Source organism: Narcine bancroftii, chromosome 1, assembly GCF_036971445.1.
Source record: "Narcine bancroftii isolate sNarBan1 chromosome 1, sNarBan1.hap1, whole genome shotgun sequence".
In the NCBI taxonomy this organism is placed as follows: domain Eukaryota; kingdom Metazoa; phylum Chordata; class Chondrichthyes; order Torpediniformes; family Narcinidae; genus Narcine; species Narcine bancroftii.
The window spans coordinates 194,238,364-194,261,229 of record NC_091469.1 but is presented as its reverse complement, the minus strand read 5'-3'; the positions used below and the strand labels follow the sequence as shown (position 1 = coordinate 194,261,229).

General features: G+C 37.9%; 3 protein-coding genes across 12 annotated transcripts in view; 1 reads left to right on the top strand and 2 right to left on the bottom strand.

Annotated features, from left to right (window-relative positions):
- The window catches only part of nup188 (nucleoporin 188), a 171,828-nt gene extending 170,280 nt beyond the window's left edge, over nt 1–1,548 (bottom strand). The window contains 1 exon segment of the mRNA XM_069886944.1: nt 1,498–1,548. Coding sequence (XP_069743045.1) covers nt 1,498–1,526 — 29 coding nt within the window. The 5' untranslated portion in view covers nt 1,527–1,548.
- On the top strand, nt 820–20,285 carry dolk (dolichol kinase). Of its 3 annotated transcripts, XR_011340536.1 has the most exons (6): nt 820–989; nt 1,507–1,645; nt 5,447–5,513; nt 6,066–6,189; nt 11,014–11,091; nt 19,754–20,285. XR_011340536.1 is itself a non-coding variant. In XM_069886713.1 (4 exons), the coding sequence occupies exon 4, from the start codon at nt 6,217–6,219 to the stop codon at nt 7,810–7,812; it is 1,596 nt and encodes a 531-aa protein (XP_069742814.1). In that variant the 5' UTR covers nt 825–989; nt 1,507–1,645; nt 5,447–5,513; nt 6,066–6,216; the 3' UTR covers nt 7,813–10,278. The 3 variants fall into 3 exon arrangements, 2 of the variants coding, with proteins under 2 accessions (XP_069742814.1, XP_069742825.1); XM_069886713.1 differs by lacking the exons at nt 11,014–11,091; nt 19,754–20,285 and having other exon boundaries at nt 825–989; nt 6,066–10,278; XM_069886724.1 differs by lacking the exons at nt 5,447–5,513; nt 11,014–11,091; nt 19,754–20,285 and having other exon boundaries at nt 825–989; nt 6,066–10,278.
- Nucleotides 19,014–22,866, bottom strand: part of phyhd1 (phytanoyl-CoA dioxygenase domain containing 1) — a 58,136-nt gene continuing 54,283 nt past the window's right edge. For 3 of the 8 annotated variants that reach the window (XM_069886882.1, XM_069886925.1, XM_069886916.1), the window contains exons 10-12: nt 22,529–22,610; nt 20,931–21,057; nt 19,014–19,263 (exon numbers count right to left, since the gene is read on the bottom strand). In XM_069886882.1, the coding sequence (XP_069742983.1) occupies nt 20,949–21,057; nt 22,529–22,610 (191 nt within the window). In that variant the 3' untranslated portion in view covers nt 19,014–19,263; nt 20,931–20,948. The other 5 variants (XM_069886888.1, XR_011340607.1, XM_069886896.1 and 2 more) reach the window with 5 other exon arrangements.

Here is a 22,866-nt window from a genome sequence, read left to right as displayed (position 1 = left end):
ATTCCAGTCAGTGAGAGGCCCCAAAGCACCATGCTGCTTCTAACCTTTTCATCTCTTCTTTGACACCGAACATAGACATTAAAAAGTTTCTAAAGGTTCTAATATTTCAAAGGGTCTCTTGTACATTATCTCATACCTAGTACAGTGAGAAGGGTTCTTCTGCAAACAGACTAGCAGGTTTCTCTCACATTAACACGTGAAGAAGGGCTCAGCACCAAAACGTCAACTGTCTTTTGCTTTCCATGGACGCTGCATGACCAACATTTTTATGTATAGTACTGCACTAAACCCCACCAATTGTATATTTCTCTTTTACCGGTAACATTCATATAGCTTTATAAAGTGAACAATTACAATGAATGAAAACATCAATTAGCACCAAGCAAGGCCAGCATGATAATGCAGTTTTAGGATTCATTCAGGAGCCTAATGGCTGCAGTGAAGAAACTATCTTTAAACCTGTTGTAGAGTGCTTTCATACACTTAAGCATTCTCCCTGATGAGGGAAAATACAGCGTTTTCCTGCATAGTTGGTCTTTCAATAATGCTAATCTTTTCTTTGGCAATGCAAGATGTAGATGGAGCCCCCTCCATGGAGGGAGGAGAAGAAAGTTTTAATTGAAAGTAACATCCTGTCCTTCTTTCAGATCCACACTGCACATCTTAAAGTAAGTGTTTACAGATAAATTAAAGTATTCTGAAATTTTGAACTAGAATAAATACTGGATATGTATTGCTTTAACATGGCTGCTAACTGTAGATCTTATTCATTACATCATAATAGTTTTGCTTTAACAGTGCTAGTTTGAATACATTTCTCTCCACAGAGGATAATCAGACCAGATTTTTAAAAGTATTTTTTATCTGAAGAGTACAGCCACTAAGACGAAATTACATCAGCCTCTCCCCAAAGAGTATTTTTATTCCCACTGTAAAGATTGAGCTCAGCACACACTCTCTGATGATGTTATGAAAATTGTATTCCACTGGTAGGCGATATAAAAATATTTCACATATGGTCCATGAGCTGTAAAGAGACTAAAACTCAGATATATTGAAAAATCTTCACATTAAGTGGTTTTTTTTATGTTATTGCCATTCACAGTACTGGTCTGAGGGAGGGACTTTCCCTGGGTAATCCTTTCTCCTCAATGAGCGCCAGGAAGGACGAGAAGAAACTATTTCCTGTATATTTGGTCCCATTTGCGATAAAAATGTAAAAGCCCTAATTCAGGATGATTCCTTTAGAAATGGGATTGAAATTATCCATAAAAGACCAAATTTTCATTCAACCGCAATGAGCCATCACCCTCGTGTCTCTGAGTTTGAATGTAAACTCACGTCCAGCACGCTTTCTTCTCCCATTTATCCCCCGCCAACTCCTGACAACTCCCCTCCAGCGCGCCTTTTATGCCGCATAAATATTTATTCCGGAAAGGAGATCGATCTTTACGCAAACAAATGTCTCTGTTTGTTTTAAAAAAAAGTTTTTTTTACCTCGCACAGAGCCCTGCTGCTGCCGCCATTACAGACCCGCCTCACGTGACTAGGATCTCGAGCACGTGACCCACCGACCGCCTTCGCTTCTTGCGGCAAGAGTCACGTGATTATCCTTTCACCATGGCCGCCGCCTGGAAGGTGACTGGTAAGGGGTATTTTTGAATAGATCTCATTTTATATCGAATTTTTAAGATGTTTTATTCTACTGATCAAATACTAAAATGAGAATATCACGTGTAAATCTTCGATTCCAGTTCATTTTAACCAGCCCTTCCACATTTCTGAGCATTAACATTCCTCAAAGTGATGATTTTTTTTCTGAAATGATCTAAATTATGTGCATTACAATTGTGGTACAATGTTAGTCGTAGCCCAATATGCATTTTTGTATTTGTTTGGACATTTCCCACAAGGTAAATATAATTTATTTGTTGATCACTACTTTGTCTCTGGTGAGTTGCTGTCTATTTCTTATTTAATGCAAATTAATCCTGACAAATCTAACGCTCCTGGAATGAAATTCCACAATTTTGCTTTTAAATGTCATATAATTTGACATGCCCTTTAATCAATAGTTCAGCACCTAAATCACATCAATACCAGGTTTGGAGGCCTGGTCTTTATTCCTCAGAGCATCAGCAGCTGATGGCTGATTTGATAGAGGTATGTAAAAGTATATGGGACATGTATATGGTGAATACTCGTCGTCTTTTTTCCAGAGTAGATTATTCTAGAACTAGAGGCCATAGGTTTAAATTAAGAAATTTAAGAGGGACCTAAGGGGAATATTTTTCCATTCAGGGTAGTCTGTATCCAAAACGATTGGACAGATATATAGATAAGAAGGATTTAGAAGGATATGCCCACCTTGAAATGAAATGGGCCAAAATGCCTGTTCCATGTTGTATGACTCTAAGACATCACAGAAACAGGTCCGAGGGCCCTCCAAATTTGTACCAACCAAAAACCACCCATTTATACTAATTTTATATTAATTCCGTATTTTTTTTACCCCACATTCTCGTCAACCGCCTTTAGATTCTACCAGACATCTGATCCAATAACTCCCCAAGTACATCCGTGACACCTCACATGCCCTTCATCTTCTCAATGACTTCAGATTCTTCAAGCTGGACCACCTCATCTTCACGATGGATGTCCAATCCCTTTATACCTCTATCACCACACAGGTCTGAAAACACTTCACTTCTTCCTAAACCAAAGACCCGACCAGTCACTTTACACTGCCTAGTAGAACTTGTCCTCAATCTAAATAACTTTTCCTTTAACTCATCCCACTTCCTCCAAATCAAAAGAGTCACCATGGGTACCCACATGGGTCCCAGCTATGCCTGCCTATTTGTGGGATTTGTGGAGCAAATCTGCTGCAAGCCTATACAGGCAAGACCCCTCAACTCTTTCTTCAGTATATCGATGACTACATTGGTCCTACCTCATGCACCCACCATGAGCTTGTCAAGTTCATTCACTTCGCAGCCAACTTCCACCTTGATCTCAAAATCACCTGGTTCCATCTATGACAACACTCTCCCCTTCCTGGATACCTCTGTCTCCATCTCAGGAGACGAGCTTTCCACTGACATATTCATCCATCCATGGCCTATCCCTTGTAGCTTTTCAGCTTTAGGCACCGTGTGCCGGGGCAAGGACTTGGAGGCGAGTGCTTGCCCAGGACAAACGCCTCCTCTGGATCCCATGCCACTGAGCCTGGTGAAGTGCGAGGTATGACAGCCAGAGTGACGCGGGATTTCTCCGCAGTGGTCTGTTTCAAGACCGTGCTCGCTGGCCGTTCTTCTTACTAGTTTGCTGCTGCAGACCGCTATGGAAATTGATTTCTGCGCTCTGTCACAGCTGCCAGCCTCTGCTGCCAGATTAACATGTGCTATTTGCCCATGGCTGGGTGAGCCGAGCCCAGGGATTTGAAGTCGGAGTTGCCTTCTCCTAGCCTTTGCCTAAAGAGGCAAAACCTGTAAGGCAGCAGCAGGTGGTTTGAATTCAGAGTTTACTGTCTCTTAGCCTTTACCTCAAGAGGCTTTGCCCACAAGACAGCAGATAAGCAATGAAGAGACAATGAACAAGCTCAAGAAAATGGGACATTGGTTGGAGAACAAACAAGGGCAAGGAAAATAGTCATCAGTAGGTGAGAAATAATAGCCCCTTTAGGGGAAAGGGGTTCGAGACAAAGTAAATCCAAACTGTAACAGGAGCAACCTCCACTGGAGACAACCCCAGGCTCTGCTGTCACCCCACCTCTGTGACTTCTATCAACTGTTTCCCCTCTACCTCCAGCTGCACCTCCCACTACTCTGGCACCTGACTTCCCTCCCAGCTCCTACACTCCCCACCTCATGACAGCCACAGTTCGCTGCTGTCCCCACATTCTTCCGCAGTTACCCCCTCCACTGGATTCCCAATGACAGCCAGCCCTCGGAAACCGAGATATTATAAACCCACTAACTCACACAATTACCTGGATTACACTTCTTCACACCCTGTCCCCTGCAAGGATTCCATCCCCTTCTCTCAATTTCTCCATTTCTGCCACACCTGTTCCCAAGATGATGTCTTCCAATCCAAATCTTCCAAAATATCTGCCTTCCATTTCCTGCTTATCTGCCCTGGTCCCTTCTGCCACCAGACACAACAAGCATAGAATCCCCCCTCATCCTCACCTACCACCCCATCAGCCTCCATATCCAACACATTATCTGCCAGAATTTCCAGCACTTACTGCAGACACATTTTTCCTTCTCTTCCTCTCTCGGCCTTCTGCAGAGACTGCTCCCTCCATGATTCCCTTGTGCACTCATACCTCCTCACCCATCACACCCCCAGCACCTTACCCTGTGGCCACAGGAGGTGCAACACTTGTGCATATACCTCCTCTATTAACACGGTCTAGGGCCCCCAACATGCCTTTCAAGTGAATCAACACTTCACTTGTACATCCATCCAGTGGATTTATTTACTGCATCCAGTACTCCCTTTGAGGCATTCTCTACAATGGAGAGACTGGTCGCAGATTGGGAGATCACTTCGCTCAGCACCTCCTCTCCGTTCGCAACAACAGCAACCTCTCGGTAGCCAACCATTTCAATTCGGCTTCCGTGTTCACATGTCTGTGCATGGCTTTGTGTACAATCCTAGCCAGACCACACGCAAAATGGAGGAACAACACCTTATTTTCCATCTGGGCACCCTCTACCCAGATGGCATTAATATTGGCTTTATCGCTTTCCACTAAACCTGCTTGCCCTTTCTTTCCCTTCCCCCTTTCCTGTTTTTTCAGTTCTTCCACCCACCCAGTCATCCCTCCTCCCCCTTATTGCTGCTGCCCCCTCCATCCTTTCTCCACCTATCATCTCCTGCCTTTGCTACCTCCCCCTTCCCCTCCCTACTCTTTTGTTCGGATGCCTGCCGGCAATTTCTCCTACTATGTTGAAGGGCTCAAGCTCAAAATGTCAGTTATGTATCTTTACCTTTGCTACTTAAAGGACACTTTGACCTGCTGAGCTTTTCCAGCATTTTTTGTTTTTACTTCAACCACAGTGTCAGCAGATTTTTGTGATTTACTTCTTACTAGGGGAAATTTATAGTGGCCAGTTAGCCTACCAAGATGCGCATCATTGAGAGGTGGAAGGAAACCAGAGTAAGGGGAAAGAAACCCATGTGTTCACAGGGGGAACATTCAGATTCAAGATAACCTGAAGTCAGAATTGAACCTAGTTTTCTTACACAGTAAGGCAGCAGCCATACTAGTTGAGCTACTCTTTGAATTAACGTATATGGATTTTGAACAATTTTAAACTTCAGGTGAATATTTTGTTTGAAATTTCTTTAATAGATTGCAGATATTTTGGAAACATTTTTAAAAACACCCATTTGAGAAAAAGAAACATGAAATTCATTATTTCTTTTTACTAAGATCCGTGCCAAGAAATACATATTCATCACAGCAATATCAGTTATTGTGTGCTGACATCAAGTGTAACGTAAGCATATCTTTTGACCCAATGTTTAAAATGAAAATAAAGACAAAGTGTTTAGTTTGTATTTTATAATATAATCCAAATTTTCTAAGCAATGTATCTTTAATCCTGTTGGTATTGTTAATTCTTCTTTCCTTTTTACATATCAAATAAGGACTGTATTGACAGTTACTATATTTATAATCACTTCAAACTTTTGATTTTCAATCAATGGACAATTAAAGTCAAATTTTTTTTCTTAAAAGTAAAATTACACTATTCTTTAAGTTTGAAAACCTTGCGCTGTTTGTAGTTCTGTTCATTGAAGAGAACATTTGAGTAGGAAACCTGTTATTATTAAAGCAGTGGTCTAAACTGAACTAAACTGCCTCCTTATTGTTAGACATGTCAGAATGAAATAACCTGAAAAAAAAATAAATATCTGGAAAGTTGCAGACTCCCAACTATTTATTAAATTTGAATCTGCATTAATGATGCTGATACCAAGATACTTTGTCATGCCATATTGTACTCTAGCTGTAACTAATTTGGCACGCATTATAATCTCTGTTCCAGGTCTGGCATTGGGTTAGCTCAAACGTGTTGCAAAATGTGGAAGAAAATCTGATCAGACAGAAAAGATATTTAAAGAATAATCTTTGTCAAATGGAATGGAGAATCAAAGTTTCATGGATTCTAAGTAATTAAAGCTTTATTTTGGTATTGTATGTCAGAAGAGACATCTGCAGCAATGTTGAAAAACCCTGTCTTTGTGGAGTCATTCATTGTTTTCATTATTGTACTGTCTGTTCATGCTGTAATCTGGAACAAGTTTTCCTGGTGTACACTTGCCTTAGCCGTTCAGGCTTATTATGTCCAGCACAAATGGGACCGGCTTCTGAAATCTGGCAATGCAGTTTTTCAATACAGACCAGTTTTTAGCAGTGGGCTCCTGCCAGCCAGTGTGGTCTTACCACTATTGGGTATTGTCTTAAAGGAAAGGTGGGAAATGATTGGAAATGTGCACTTTGAGCGGTTTTGCATTGTGTGTTCAGCTGCAGGAATGGCCATTGCTCTTTTTGTCTCATTATTGGCTTTAGGTCTCACAAAACCAATTCCTACTAATACCAGCATTGTGTACGGTTTTGCAGCAAGTGCCATAATGTACACCTTTAAGCACTCTCTTTCTGTGTCTGAGATCATCGAAATCCTGGAGGTGTTATTGATCTTTGTTTATTTTTCTCTCGTTGTCCTTTATGTTATGCCCAGAAGCTTCACCCCAGGAGAAGTGATGTTGTTCTTGTCAGGGTTAAGCATAGTGACTAACCAGCTCATCAAACGCTCCTTAGCTTTTGGAGATAGCAAATGTGATCCTGTTGCATCGTTTCTATTGGTGGCTGTGGTTGGAACAGCTCTTCTGGGACTGATTTTTACTATTTTGTACTGTTTCATGGACTCAAAGACATGGATTTCATCCCTGATCTTCCACGTAATGGCAATTATTTTTGGTTTGGGAATTATAGTACCGTGGTTCTATCGGTTGACCAGGAAAGATATTTTTGATTGGCTTCTCAAGTTCCTCACCAACTCAGAAGCCAGGATCTACCTTCTCTGCTGTTGGATCACACTGGCACTTCTTGCTACAATCATTGTGCTTCACCAGAACCACAAACAACTATCTTCATCGAAAGATTACAAAGCTTCCACTGTTGCACGGAAAAGCTTTCATGTGATTATAGTGGCCACTTACATCCCAGGCCTCATCTATGATCGTCAGTTACTCTATATTGCTGCTGTGTTTTGTTTTGCTGCGTTTGTGGTTTTGGAATACATAAGGCATTTTAGGATCAAACCATTTGGTATGACATTAAGATCGATGCTGGCTCTGTTTCTCGATGAGCGTGATAGCGGTCCCTTGATTTTAACACATATTTACTTGCTGCTAGGACTGACCCTGCCAGTATGGTTGTTCCCTGGAGTGTTTGTCCCTGAAAGTTCTTTTCCAGGGGAGGTAGCATTGGCTCCATATGCTGGAGTCCTGGCTGTAGGGATTGGTGATGCCATGGCTTCTGTTTTTGGAAGTACAATGGGAGAAATTAAATGGCCTGGAACGAAAAAAACCTTTGAAGGAACAGCCACCTCCATCTTTGCCCAGATCATTGCTGTTGCTTTGATTCTGATCTTTGATAAAACAGTGAGTCTGAATGGCAGCTATACCTGGATTGTGGGATCTATTACTATTGTTTCTCTCCTGGAAGCATACACTGATCAAATTGACAATCTTTTTTTGCCTTTGTATCTTTTTATTATGCTGATGGTGTGAAAAATGTTACTGCAATGCTGACTTTGCAGTCACTGTGTTGTTTTTGCTCCTATCGGTATATTGTTAAAATCTGAAGAAAAGTGTAATATTTTGTATCGAGCTGAATTAGCATCAATTTATTTTGAAGTGATCCTAATAAATTGAGAGCTAATAATTTAAATGTAAATGGTAACAAAAAATACAAAAGAAAGTGCAAAATTAATTCCATGATGTAAACCGAGCTCACATGTCCCAGCAATTGATGCAATATTATTAATCTTCATTAGTCAACACCTCTTAATCCAAAGCTTCATTTTGCAAAACAAAAAGACTGCTGGTGGTGTGAAGATCAGATGGTCAGGCAACATTTGAAAAGTAAAACATCTTTCACTTACTCCACTTCCCCAACAATATCAAATGAAGATGAGAGGGGAGAAATAATATTAAAACAGCAACATTTTGACTAAAGAGATACATGTCATATTAATAGATCTTAAGATTTTGCAGAATAGAGAGAGCTAGTCAATACAATTTCCAGTGTATATTGTGAAGAAAAACAGAAAACTAAAAATATTTAATCTGGCATTGGTAGTGAGTGGGAAAAACTGCTGAAATCTAAACACAATCTCCTAGAGGAAATCAGCAGATCAATCGGCATCAATGGGAGGAAAAGAATAGTCGACATTTCAGGCTAACACCCTTTGAGACAGAGTTTCAGTCTGAAACATCGACCATTCTTTTTACCCACCATTCCTGTTAGACTTGCTGAGTTCTTCCAGTAGATTCTATCCAAGTACATGCTATGAGGGTAATATACTAGGATGAATGATGGATTTGTTGAAAAACAGAATTTAGAGTTGGAAATAACAGGTAATTTTTTGGGGGTTGGTAGGATGTGGGAGTGCCTTGGGGTTGGAGCTCGGGCCCTAGCTGTGTGCAGTTTGGATCAATAGTTTAGGCAAGAGCATTAAATATCAAAATGCATATTTGCTGACTATACAAAGCAGGATGCAAAATTGGTAGAAAGGATGCAAAGATGCTCTGGGGATGTGAATAGATTGGGTGAGTATAGTGTGGAAACATTTGAAGTCATTCCTTACATGACAGTCCAGAGGAGCAGAATACCAAATACTTATATCCAAGTATTTAAACCCTAAGAAATTTCCCCTCTTCTTGATCCTAAATAGCCTACCGTTTATTTTGAGATCATGACCCCTGTAAGTCCTCAGCCTGGGGAAACTTCCTTCCCTCTATGAATTCTGTCCATATCCATCAAGAGACCTCTCATTTTTATAAACTAAGATCAGTCTACTTAATCCCTAAACAAGCGACAGACTGCCATTCCTAGGAACAGGCCCTCCGGCCCACAAGCCCACACTGCACAATACACACGTAATTACACAATTAACCTATGAATCCTGTACATCTTTGGATCATGCATGGAAACCGGAGCACCCAGCGGAAACTCGGGCGAACATACAAACTCACTGCAGATAGCAGTGGATTCAAATCTGGGTCACTGGCATTGTAATAGCATTGCGCTAATCACTACGCTAACTGCCACTTTCTATGGGTCATGATCTCACACCCATTTAGTTTTCCAGAATTTGTATTTTGTTCCAAATGAATGTAGAATGCAGCAAGGATAATTTATTGCATCAATTTGTGAGAAAACCGATACATTCAGCATTATTTGAAGCCATGCTTGAAGAGCATATGAATAAAGTTAAATATTTCTGCTCTTATTTGAATTATGTTCTTTGCTGTGAAATATTTGTTGGTTTATATAGTAATTTATTGAAATTTTCAAAAGATTAATGTACATTGTTTATAATAGAATTAAATTAGGAAATGGAAGATGATACAATTTAATAATACTTGTCGTAAAATAAACCTAGTATGAATGCATTACTCAATGGTTACTTTATACTTAAAATGATGAACAAAGGACAAATTTAAAAATAAATTATTGGAAATCTGAAGTGAAAACAAATGTTACATTTCTTCTCTACATTGGAGAGATTGGGCACAGACTGAGAGATCGCTTCGCTGAGCACCTTTACTCCATCTGCACCAGTGACAGAAACTTCCCAGTAGCAAACCATTTCAGTTCTGTATCACCTGTCCGTCCATGGCCTCATATACCATCCTAGCAAAACCACCCGCAAATTGGAAGAGCAAAACATGATTTTCTGTCTGGGCACTCTCCAGCCAGATGGCATTAACATCAACTTTTTCTGTTTCTGCTAACCTGTGCTCCTCTTCCCCCCTCCCCTCTTTTCAGCTCTCCTTCCTCTCTTCCCTCTTTATTCACTCAGCCATCCCTCCTCCCCCTTTCCTCTCTATTCACCCAGTCATCTCTCCTTCCCTTCTTCTTCCACCTATTACCTCCTGCCTTTGCAACCATGCCTCCCCTCCACTATTTTGTTTGGATACCTGCTGACATTTTTCCATACCTTGATAAGGGCTCAAGCCTGAAACTTTGGTTATGTATTTTTACCTTTGCTAATATAAAGGGCTCTGTTTGACTTGCTGAGATTCTCCAGTTTTGTGTTTTTACTGCATTACATTTTCAACAGATCAGGCTGCATCTTTGGAGGGAAAAAGTTAATATTTCATGTCAATAATTTTTTCATCAGAAATGGAAAAAGAAATACATTTAAAATTGCAAAAAAATATGGGCTATTGGACTGTCCTTTGAGAGAGGATCATGGTAAGTGAACAACAAAGGTTTTGTGAAGGGAGGACTAAATAGAGGAATGAATTCTGAAATACTCCAAGGAGAGGGAGAATAATAAAAAAAAGAAAGCTGGCAGTGTATGATAGAAGACTAGAATGGCAAATTGTTGATTTATTGTGAGCTTTAAATACTGTAATCTGCCAGGTGGGAAACTGAGAAACAGATCTTCATACTTCCTTTGAGATTTTATTGAACTTCATCTGAACAGTGAAGGAGACCAAAAGCAGAGGTCAGAATTGTAATAGGTTAGAGCACAAAGATGGCTTATATGGATAGTAAAATAACTAAACTTATTTTTATATATAATGTTACAGTAATACTGGATTAATGGTATTGTCTCCTGGTATAAATTTATTTCAGACACCAACACTTCCTTCACTGAATCCTCCATTTACCTGTTTATCCTTCACATTTTATTTGTTTACATTCTCAAAACCAAAAGGTCCTATATATCATCTGATCACCTTCATTGTTATCCACAGAGGAAATTTGATGACTGGATCCGTTCATCAGACTTCAGTGCGAGGACGAGACATAGGAAAAGATGAAATTATATAGAGGTAAAACAGAAAATTCCACAGGAAATATATTCCTGATTACAAAGCATAATGGTGCATCTTTGTACATCATGCTTCCCAGTGTAAGTGATTCATAATTTTAGTATCTTCAGTCTCCTTGTGGGCATATGCCATTTAAAGCAATTAATTGAGCCTCCTAATCTCACACCATGAATTTCCCATAAAAGCAACATATTTGCTACATCTGTAACAGACTGCAGTTTAATTTAATAAAAAACCTCTTTTCCTTTTTCACCAACCTCCAACAACAATTATTTGTTTCCCACTTTGAGTATCTATTGGTCTGAGTACATGTTGTGGATGCTGTGGGGATTTTTTCTTGGAAAAAAGACTGAGGAGCTTTAGTAGAGTACAAAATCATGACAGATTGAGTAAATAGAAGCTATTAAAATTCTAACACTGGGGAACACAAATTCAGTGATGGTCAAAGGCTATACATAAAAAGAATGTGATAAACAACTTTTCTATGGAGAGGGTATTTGTAAGATGGAGTATGACTGATGGAGAGAGAAACAGAACTTTAAAAGGAAACTAGATAAGCAAAAGAGAAATTAGCTATAAGGAATGAGTGGGGACAAACCAGCCCTCTCCAGGAAAAAAGTTAGGAAAAAGCAAACCATAACAAAAATAAAATAGAAGATAAAGATACAGAGAAGAGAAAGAAGATGGCTTCCAAGAAGGAAAAAGTAAAAACAACTGGAAAAAAAGTAGAAAACTCGCTGGAGAAGAAAGAAGAAGGCCTTACCTGCAAGAAGGAACGGCGCTGCGGTGGCAAGGAGCACCCGACCCCCAAGGTCAGTGCCTGTCCTGCGGAGTCACAACTCACCAGCCAGTGGACTACAAAAATCACTCTTGGAGCCAAACAAAAGTGCACAATCAAAGGAGAAAGGTGGGAGGGGGGCTCAGCAGAGGAGTGGGCTGCCACAGAGCAAACAGCTGAGGGACGCTCAACACCAGGGTACTCAGCTGGAGGATGAGGAAGGCAGCAGAAGAGGGAGCGATGAAACAGACATGGGAGATAGATGGAGAGATGACTGACAAGAAGACCAATGTCAGGAAGCACAACAGACAATCAGCCCAGGAGGGGAGGACCAGCAACAAGAGGCCCAGCAAAAAGAGGCCGACAAAGAGATACAAGCAGCTCATCATGAAAAACAGAAGAGAAGAAGAAGACAATAACACAGGTACAGACAAAGAAGTCGAGGAAGAAGAAGACCAAGATCTTCACAGAGAAATAAAAGGTAAAACTGATGGACAAAGAGAAATAAAAGGTAAAACTGATGAACAGAATATATAGTTTTTTTTTAAGAACAAATGAGATCACTAAAAAGATGGTTATCATTAGAATTTAATGCAATTAAAAGGAAAATGAAAAGAACAGAAGATAAAAACTGGTAATCACAAAAATAGGGAAAAGAGTAGAGAATGTGGAAGAGTGGGAAACGGCTGTAGAAATGGAGGTAAATGACTTAAGAGAAAAATTGGAAGAAAGTGACAAAAAAATTAAAGAGACATGAGTTGTTATCTCAGAAAATTGATATGTTGGAAAATTAGAGTAGGTGAAACAACATAAAAATAGTGGGCTTGAAGAAGGGTGAAGAACACACACACATGAAGGAATTTATAAAAGGATGGATCCTGAAGGTCCTGGGAATGAGAAATGCAGGAAGAAATGGAAATAGAAAAGGCGCACAGAGCATTAGTTCCGAAACCACAGGCACATCAAAAACCAAGATCCATCTTAGTAAAATTTTTGAGATACACGACAAGAGAAAATATACTGGAACGGGCAAGGAATAAAGTTGGAGAAGTTAATAAACCATTGGCATACAAGGGTCAAAAAATATTTTTTTACCCAGACATGTTTTGAACTCTTAAAGAGGAGGAAGTAGTTTAATACAGCAAAATCGATTTTATGGAAAAAAGGTTACAAATTCATGTTAAGACATCCAGCCATGCTTAAAATATTTATACCCGGGGAGCAAAACAGACTGTTCTCGGATCCAGAGAAAGCACCAGAATTCGCAGAACATTTGCAGGACAGGAGAAGAGATGAGATGTAACAAGAATGAAGAACGACGATAAAGTATATATAAAGATGTAAAAACAATGTATATGTAAAGAACTAAAGAGGGAAAAGAGAAGGGAAGGGAGGGAGTAGGGGGAAAAAGAGAGAGCTTTGTTATATGTGTTTAAAAAAAAAGTGTTTTCTGGAGAGGGCTGGGTAGAGGGGGAATAACCGTCACTGCAAAATCAGTTGACGTTGTGAATAAGATTACAATCCAAATGAAAAGGGGAGTTGTGGTTGCCTGGCAAGGGATATGGTGCAACTCAGAGAGGGGGGGAACTTTTGGGGTTGTTATTAGTGGATGTGGGAACTGCAGGGGTACTTTATGTCTTAAATGTGTTGTCGTACATTAAGTGTAATAAGAGAAAACTAAGAGATGAAAATGGGTAAAAGGGGGATGGAGGTGGCAAAGAGGTGTATGCAAGATATAAGATGGCCATGTTGAACTATATGACTATAAACATTAATGGAATACATAACCAAATTAAAAGGAAGAGGCTACTAAATTTATTGAAGAAGGAAAAAATAGATATAGCATTTGTGCAGGAAACGCATCTAACTGAAGTGGAACATAACAAACTAAAGAGAGACTGGGTAGGACACATAACGGCAGCATTCTATAATTCAAAAGCTAGAGCTGTAGCCATACTAGTTAACAAAAATGTACCAATCAAAATAGAGGAGGAAATAATAGATCCGGCAGGGAGGTATGCAATGATAAAAGTGTCAGATATACTCAGAATTTTGGAATTTGCTCAATATATATGCGCCTAATGAGGAGGATCAAAAGTTTATGCAGGATTTTTTTTGAAGATTACAGACACACAAGGAAATAAATTGATAGGAGGGGATTTTAACATTAATTTGGACCCAATGTTGAATAAAACTGGACAAAAGACAAGTAAAAAGAATAAAGTAGCCAAATTTATGGTTAAATCAATGCAGGAAATTAAACTTATGGACATATGGAGGAGGCAACACCCAAGAGAGAAGGAATTTTCATATTATTCGAGCAGGCACGAAATTTACTGAAGGATTGAAATGTTTTTGTTGTCAGCCCATATTCAAGGGAGAGTTAGGAAAACTGAGCATAAAGCTAGACTACTATCAGATCATTCACCCCTATTATGAGCAATAGAACTGGAGGACATCCCACCAAGAACATATAGATGCTACTTAAAAGACAGGAATTTAGGGAGTTTATTGAAAGCCAGATTAAAAGATATTTTGAAATAAACACAGGATCAGTGAAAGACAGATTTATATTATGGGACGCAATGAAAGCCTTCATTAGAGGGCAGATAATAAGTTATGTGACTAAGATGAAAAAGCATTACAATCAGGAAATAGAGCAGTTGAAAAGGGAGATAGTAAGTACAGAAAAGGAATTAGTAAAAAGGGATGATTTAATGAAAAGGAGAGAATTGTAGGACAGAAAAATTAAACATGAAACATTTCAAACGTACAAGGTGGAGAAGAGCATAATGAAAACAAAGCAAAAGTATTATGAACTGTGAGAAAAAACACATAAAATATTAGCCTGGCAACTTAAAACAGAACAAGCTAAAAGAACGATACTTTCATCAAGGAAAAAGGACAAACAAATTACATATAACCCAACAAAGATTAATGAAAATTTTAAGGAATTTTATGAAGAATTGTATCAAACTGAGAACAAAGGGAAAGATGATAAAATAGAGGAATTTTTAGCTAAAATTGAACTGCCAAAATTGCAAGAAGAGGAATAAAACAAACTACTAAAACCATTTGAAATAGAGGAAGTACAGGATATATTAAAAAAGCTGCCGAACAATAAAACACAATAAAGAGGATGGATTTCCAATAGAATTTTACAAAACATTTAAAGAGTTATTAATTCCTCCTCTCCTGGAAGTAATGAAACAGATAGAAGAAACAGAAAGCTTCCCAGATTCATGTAAGACAGCAATAATTGGAGTAATACCAAAGACGGGGAAGGAACCATTAACACAAGCATCATATAGACCAATATCTCTACTTAACTCAGACTATACGATAATAGCGAAATTATTAGCAAACAGATTGGCCGATTGTGTACCTAAAATAGTAAAACAAGATCAAACTGGATATTTTTAAGAAAAGACAAACAGCAGACAATGTCTGTAAACTTATTAATCTAATCCATGCAGTTCAAGCAAATAAGAAACCAACAGTGGCTGTTGCTCTAGATGCAGAAAAAGCCTTTGACAGAGTAGAGTGGAACTACTTATTTAAAGTATTACAGAAGTTCAATCTACCAGAAAAATATATAAATTGGATTAAAGCATTGCATAATGGACCGTTGGCGAAGGTAGCAGTAAATGGATATGTATCGAGTCACTTTAAGTTAAGTAGGTCAACTAGACAGGGATGTCAACTATCCCCCTCATTGTTTGCCTTAGCAATAGAACCTTTGGCAGAACTGATAAGAATAAAAAATAAAATAAAAGGGATAAAAATAAAGGAGGAGTATAAAATCAGCTTATTTGTAGGTGACATCATAGTATACCTAACAGAGCCAGAGGTATCAGTAAAAAAAATTACATTAGAAATTGAAGGAATATGGAGAAATATCAGGGTACAAGATCAATGCAAATAAAAGTGGTGATGCCAATGAGTAACGCAGACTATACAGAATTTTAAAAAGAATTACCATTTAAATGGCAAGCACAAGCAATCCGATACCTAGGGATCAGGTTAGATAATAATTTAAGCCACTTGTACAAACTAAATTATCAGCCACTAATAAAGAAATTGCAGGAAGACTTAGAACATTGGAAAGAATTACCGCTAACGTTGATAGGGAGGGTAAACTGCATTAAAATGAACGTGTTCCCAAGGATACAATACTTATTTCAAACGTTACAAATTCCTTTAACAGAAAAATTCTTTAAGGAACTAAAGAGAATAATAAGGAAATTCTTGTGGAAAGGGAGGAAACCAAGGGTAGCGTTAGATAAATTAGCAGAAAGGTATAATCAAGGTGGTTTGCAGTTACCAAAGTTTAGAAATTATAATAGAGCCGCACAATTAAGGTATTTATCAGATTTTTGCCAGACAAGGGAAAAACCAGACTGGACTAAGATAGAACTAGATAAAATAGGGGAGAAGGTACCGGAACATACACTTTGTAAGTGGGATGAAAAGCTGGTGCAATATATAATCTCACCAGTACTGCATCATTTACTTAATACATGGAAGAAGATCCACTTAGAAAGGAAAAAATGAATTATCAAATACCAAAATTATTATTGATGCAAAATCCGCTAATCTCTTTTACAATAGACAACCTTTCCTTTAGAGAATGGGAGAGAAAAGAAATCAAAAGAATAGAAAATTGTTTTTTTTTTACATTTTATTAATAATTTATTAACATTTGAACAGTTGAAGTACAAATATGGAATAACTCATGGTACAATGTTTGCATATCATCAATTGATATAGGATTATGAAGGGTATGGATAGGATAGATGTAGGAAGGTTTTTTGAGCTGGCCGGGGAAACTAAAACGAGAGGACACAGTCTCAAGATTCGGGGGAGTAGATTTAGGATAGAGATGAGGAAAAATAGTTTTTCCCAGAGAGTAGTGAATGTTTGGAATTCTCTAACCAGGGAAGTGGTTGAGGCTGCCTCATTAAACATATTTAAAATTCGGTTAGATAAATTTTTACATGATAGAGGAATTAGGGGATATGGGGAGAAGGCAGGTAGGTGGAGTTAGGTCATAAATTAGATCAGCCATGATTGTATTGAATGGCGGAGCAGGCTCGATGGGCCATTTTTGGCCTACTCCTGTTCCTACTTCCTATGTTCCTATATTCCTATGAAAGCTTATTTAAAGAATAAATTGGGAAACAGCTTGAGATTACCTGAAGGAAGAAGCTTTGAATATGTGATTATAGACACAATTATAATTAAAAGATTTATACCAACATGTACATTAAGCTGCTAAATAAGGAAAATGAAATAAACTATAAACCTAAGCAGAAGTGGGAAAAGGATCTAAACATAAAGGTAAAAAATGAAGTATGGGAAAAGTTATGTTCTGGAACTATGAAGAATACAATAAATACAAGGTTATGCATGATACAGTATAATTGGTTATAAAGGGTATATTACTCTTCAAAAATTTTAAAAAAGGGATTCAACTATCGGATAGATGTTTTTGCTGTAAGAAGGCAATGGGAACATTACATGCAACTTGGGCATGTACAAAAGTGATTATGTTTTGAGAAGAACTAAATCAGATACTAAATAAAATTACAAAAAATAACATACCAAAAAGACCAGAGATATTTCTTTTAAGTAACATAAGAAGTAGAGAATTAGGCCTCAAATTGGATAAAGTGCAAAAAAAATTCATTATGATAGCCTTAACGATAGCAAAAAAATGTATAATGTCAACTTGGAAAATGGAAGAGAGCATGAGTAATCATGGAAATGAATAAATGTATTCCATTGGAAAAAATAACATATAATTTAAAAAATAAAGTCACAATGTTTGAACAAATTTGGGAACCATACATAGAACATATCAGAGAGATCTTGCCTATGACCTCCATCCCCTAAAATAAGAATGAAATCGATAAGAAGAAAAAATGACAAGATTCAGAGTGTAATAAATAGATGACACATTTTTCTTGTTTATTTTCCTTTGTGTTTTATGGTTTTATTGTATTGTATATGTTGAATATTTATGGGTTTTGGAGGGGGGTGGATAGAGGGAAGGGGGGGGAGGGAGAAAAGACCACTGTGTAAATTTAATGAGAAACGTTTGTACATATTTTGGTTGATATGGTTCATAGTGTGAAAAATAAAAAAATTTTTTAAAAAAGGAATGAGTGGGGACATGGGACTCACAGGATCCTGTAAAGAGACCCAGGTGGATTCAGTGAGCCAAATGGTGGTCTTCTGTGCTAAATGTGCAGATGACATTGACTTGTGTTCAATGGAAGTATAAAATGGTGCAGCTGGCAAAATAAATTACAAAAGTGATTATTCATGTGAGCTATGTTGTATACTTTTCTTGCATTTCCCACACCCTCACAGCTTCAATAACGAGGCCACTATAATACAGAGATCTCCAAAACATGAATAATTTTTGATACTTGAGCCAAAGCAGGCATCAAGTGAAATGCATCTTAACTCAAGGTTAAATGTTACAACTATTTGTCTTTAGACCTAGCATATAGGATCATTGTAGTTGGAGGAGGTTAGTCAACTTAGCACCAGGACATTACTTCACGTGTTCCAAGCTGAATACTTCCAGCTGCTTCATCAATGACTGACCTTTCATCAGAAGATCAGAAACTGGGATAAATGCACAGTCTCCCATTCACAATTCCACAGAGTTTCAAAACTGAAAACACTCAGCAGATCCAGCAGCATTTGTGGAAAGATAATCAGAATTAATATTTCAAGTCCTTCCCTGTTCTTTAATGAAGGGTCTTCAATATGACACATTTTTCTTTCCACAGATAGCAAGTATTTTCAGCATTTTCTGTCTTTATTTCAAATTCGTACAACATTCAACACTGGTGGCACAATGTGACTTGACCACAGATAGCTGGGTGTGATTAAATTATTTTGGGAATATTAGCCTGGGAGAGCAGATGGAGATAGCTTCATTACAAGTACTATAGTCCCCACCATCTTCTCAAGGTTTAATGAATGACCAGTAATATCCATTTACATAAAGTTTATTTCAAAAAACTATCATAGTTGAGCTTGATCTAACTCCATGTGCCTTTGATGTCATCTAGTTGTCCCTTTACAACCAGAGAGAATAAAACCAAAATAATTAAAGCATGGACCAAAAGGCAGTGCCAGAAACTTAATTTATTTTGCATTTATCTTAAGCAATACTAGTGAACATTTAGTGGTACAATCCTAGCAAGAAAGGTCTTCATTTTTCATATAGAACACAATTTTAAAATATTGTACTTTGAGATGAACAGGTTAGAAAATTTCACCTCTCATCTCAGTTCTTATTTATATTCCAGCTCCAGTTGCTAAAATAAAGTTAGGTGTAGAGAAGTGGAAAGGGGAGTTCAGGAGTGGGTTGCAACCTAGAAATGAGAGTACATTCAATTAAAAAAAAGTCCAAAGTTAATTTAGCCACATAAAGTATCACATTATCAAATTATCACGTTATCAAATGATATGGCATTGAGGGTCATCACTCCATCAAGCTTATGTTCCTTGGTTCAGCTATCCAATTAGAAGGAATTCCCTTCCTCTGGCTTTTTGGAAGTTAATATTGATATTTCCTTTTTATTTAGTGTATAACAATTCACAACTTGGTAAATATAAAATATTACTTTACCTCATACTTGTATTTGTCATACCTCATATTTGTCAATCATTTAGGGTGTGGCACCCAGAATTAAACATAAAAGTTTAGCCAGTATTTTGAAAAGCTTCCCATTTTTCAAATTTTATTCCTCTTAATAAAGCCAAACATCTCGTATGCTAAGGATGTATTGTTCTAGTTGTGACAAAAGCAAGGATGATAGTTTCAATAGGAATTGATACAGACCTAACTACACTCTTTGCCAGGTTGTTGTCGCATAACTACAGAATTGATAACGCATCCACGGATCATCATGGAAGATTGTCAACCAAGAGGGAAAATTCCAATCAAGACAATTATCAATCAATAATGTTATTAAGGCCTAAATACCAAACCTGTTCACAATTTTTCAGTTTGTATTCTGTCAGGATCAACTGATTCTAAATCTAAGTCCATTTTTGTACAAAAAAAGTCAAACTCCCAAGATTAGACAAGCTGGGAGCAAGTGCTCTCAATGCCAAGGCAACAATTTGGGAGTTCATTGAACTCAAGATTCCAGCTGTTGAATTTAACTCAACACCACTTTTTAAAAAGCAATTTGAGGTGAGCAATAAATGCAGCCGTACCAAGAATGAATATTTTCTTTAAAAATAAGATTATTGCATGTAATTCGAAAGTCTGTTTTCATCTCTATTCCACTTGGTATTTGAATTGGAATATATTGCAATGAACTTTGCAAGCCTCAACCAGGGCCTAATATTAGATTTTTTTCCTTTTATAAGTGTCACCATTAGTTTTAATAAAAAAGCACGACGGATCAGGACATTAAGTAATGTGATCGTTTCCAGAATTTGTTTACATACAGAGTCGCAAACACTACATCAGGTGAAGTTATTTTGGAATAACAGAAAACTTGTCTTGTATGCATCAAGTCAGTCAGGAACTCACTTTCCAATTCCTACCAAAACAAGATATCTTTTATGAGCTCTTTAAATGCTGATGGTATAAACACAGCTACTGGAATTGAACACAGTGTTGGTGACAAAAATACATCAAATAGATCTTACATAAAACTAAGAATATACTACTGCATCAAAATAATAGCTGTGAGGAAAAAGCCATAGATCCACTTCTCTGGCAAATAAATATTTTTTTAAAATCTCGGTTGGGGCACCAGAGGGCGCATAGCACTTCAGCAGACCTCATGCAAATCATCACCTTGACAATTAGTGGTCAACAGTGAGCAGAAATATGACAAGATTGAACTTACAGACAATGGCGTGCATTTGGTGAAAGGAAGAAAAATTCCACAGGACAAATTGGGTTATGTTAAAATTCTACACTAAAAAGTTCAACTTAATATGAACAAAATGCAGATTTTATAAATATAACTACTTCTTATACCACCAGTCACAGATTTAAAGCAATAATTCAAATTCTCACCAGTTCTCCTCACTCCATTTAGTATCCTTGGATTCCATTATGTGGAAGGTATAGGCATGGCGTGATTGATCTGATGTGTTTGAACCACTTTTGTGCACAACTTCTCCATGAATTAGGATAAGCCCTCCTGTACACCAGGGAAAATAAATCAACTAATTACAGGCCTGTCTTGTTTACACTTGCACAAGGCTCTTGATTTATTCAAATCATCATTCAAGTTAGGTTCAATTTATTTGCATAAGATTTCTATTCCAAGACTATCACAACTAAGTTAAAATTAGCCCCCATTACCTCTAATGGCATTATTACACTGGCAGTCTTGTCACTATGTACCACAATTTTGTTTTGGCTGCAGATTGACTAAGGTCTGAGCCTAACTGAGAGACTTACAAGGCAGGTTTTCATTGTGCTACCTCCTTCTTTATATCTACAGAGGAAAATTAGTATCTATCCATGTATTTGGAAACAGCCCTTCAATTGTAAAGGAGGCAAATTTGAGTCACAAATTCCAGGTACTCTCAGGATAGAAAATACTAATACCATTCAATATGAAGTAAACTTACTTTTAACTATCACAATAAAGCAATCACCTGGACTCCTTTGAGGGTGACACAAAAACAGCTTTGAACAAGATAGTGCGAACATGCCTCCTCAGTTCCTGTTTACAATTTGTTTACATCTAATGGCAAATGGATGTGCTGTTTCCTTTACGATTTCTGTTCACTGTGGTCTGTGCACCCATAGTGCAGAAAGTTAAAAGAGAATGATTTATTAGAATAATCTCAAGTCCTATCCAAATGGAAATATTCACGTGATTCAAATTATTAACATTGACTGCTTTAGTTTTATCTATTTCTACGGCATAATTCTGTAACATTTAAAACCAATATTTCATATAGAGTCGTCGTCTTACAGCAAAAATATGGGCCCAGCTTGACCATGCTAAATAATATGTCCTGCTTTAGTCCCACTTAGACTCTTTTCCCTTCAATCCCTTTACATCCATGTAGGTATCTGAGTGCTTCTCAAAGAAAGCTAACCCTTCTGACTCAACCACTTTGTCTGTCAGATCATTCCATGTGCTCATCACCCTCAGAGTGAAACACTGTCCCCTTGCATCCCTTCTAAATCCCACCTGCCCCTCACCTTATAGTTATGGCCACTTGTCTTAGATTCTCCTACTCTAGGAAAATGTCACCATTATCTAAGCCCATCATGATTTTATAGACCATAAGAACCCCTCTCAACCTCCTATGGTCCAAGGAAATCATGGCTAGTCTTTTAAGATAACTCAACTTCACTAGTCCTAGCAAAAATTTTGTAAACATTTTCTGTACCCTTTCCAACTTTATAAGATCCTTTCTACAGCTAGTCCACCAAACTGCACATCACTTCAATATTACATTTCAACACTTGGATAATATTGTCCGATGCATGAAGGCAAGCATTCCAAATGATCTCTTCACTGTGACTACCTTTGTTGTCATCTTTAAAGAGCTGTGCACCATTGGGAAATATGATAGACATAAGACTTAAGATGAAGCTGTCCAATTTGTAATGATCGCATTGGCAGTGGCCAGGAAGTGCATAGTAGTTACCTGGAAACCTGACTCTCTTGGGCATTGCGTGCTGGAATTAAGAAATGCAAAGCTGTGTTCCCCTGGAGAAAATTACCTATAACTTAAGGAAAAAATATAACATTTTTCTAAAATATTGGCAACCATTTTTAAATTTTATAGGAACACAGGTTTTAAATCTCGGTTGGGGCACCAGAGGATCTGCGCCCCTAGCCACCCTGCCTCCTCCTCCTATCCTTCTACTGAGGGAAGGGCAGGGGGCTCCATTCCATCCCAATCAAGTAAAGTCAAGAAAAATGTAACAGCCTAGGCACCGGCAGTTGGGCTGAGACAAATCCCTGATGAGTTCACTACCTTTG

What these genes read in the sequence shown, in the direction of transcription:
- dolk (XM_069886724.1), top strand. Translation starts at nt 6,217, where the DNA reads ATGTCAGAAGAGACATCTGCAGCAATGTTGAAAAACCCTGTCTTTGTG.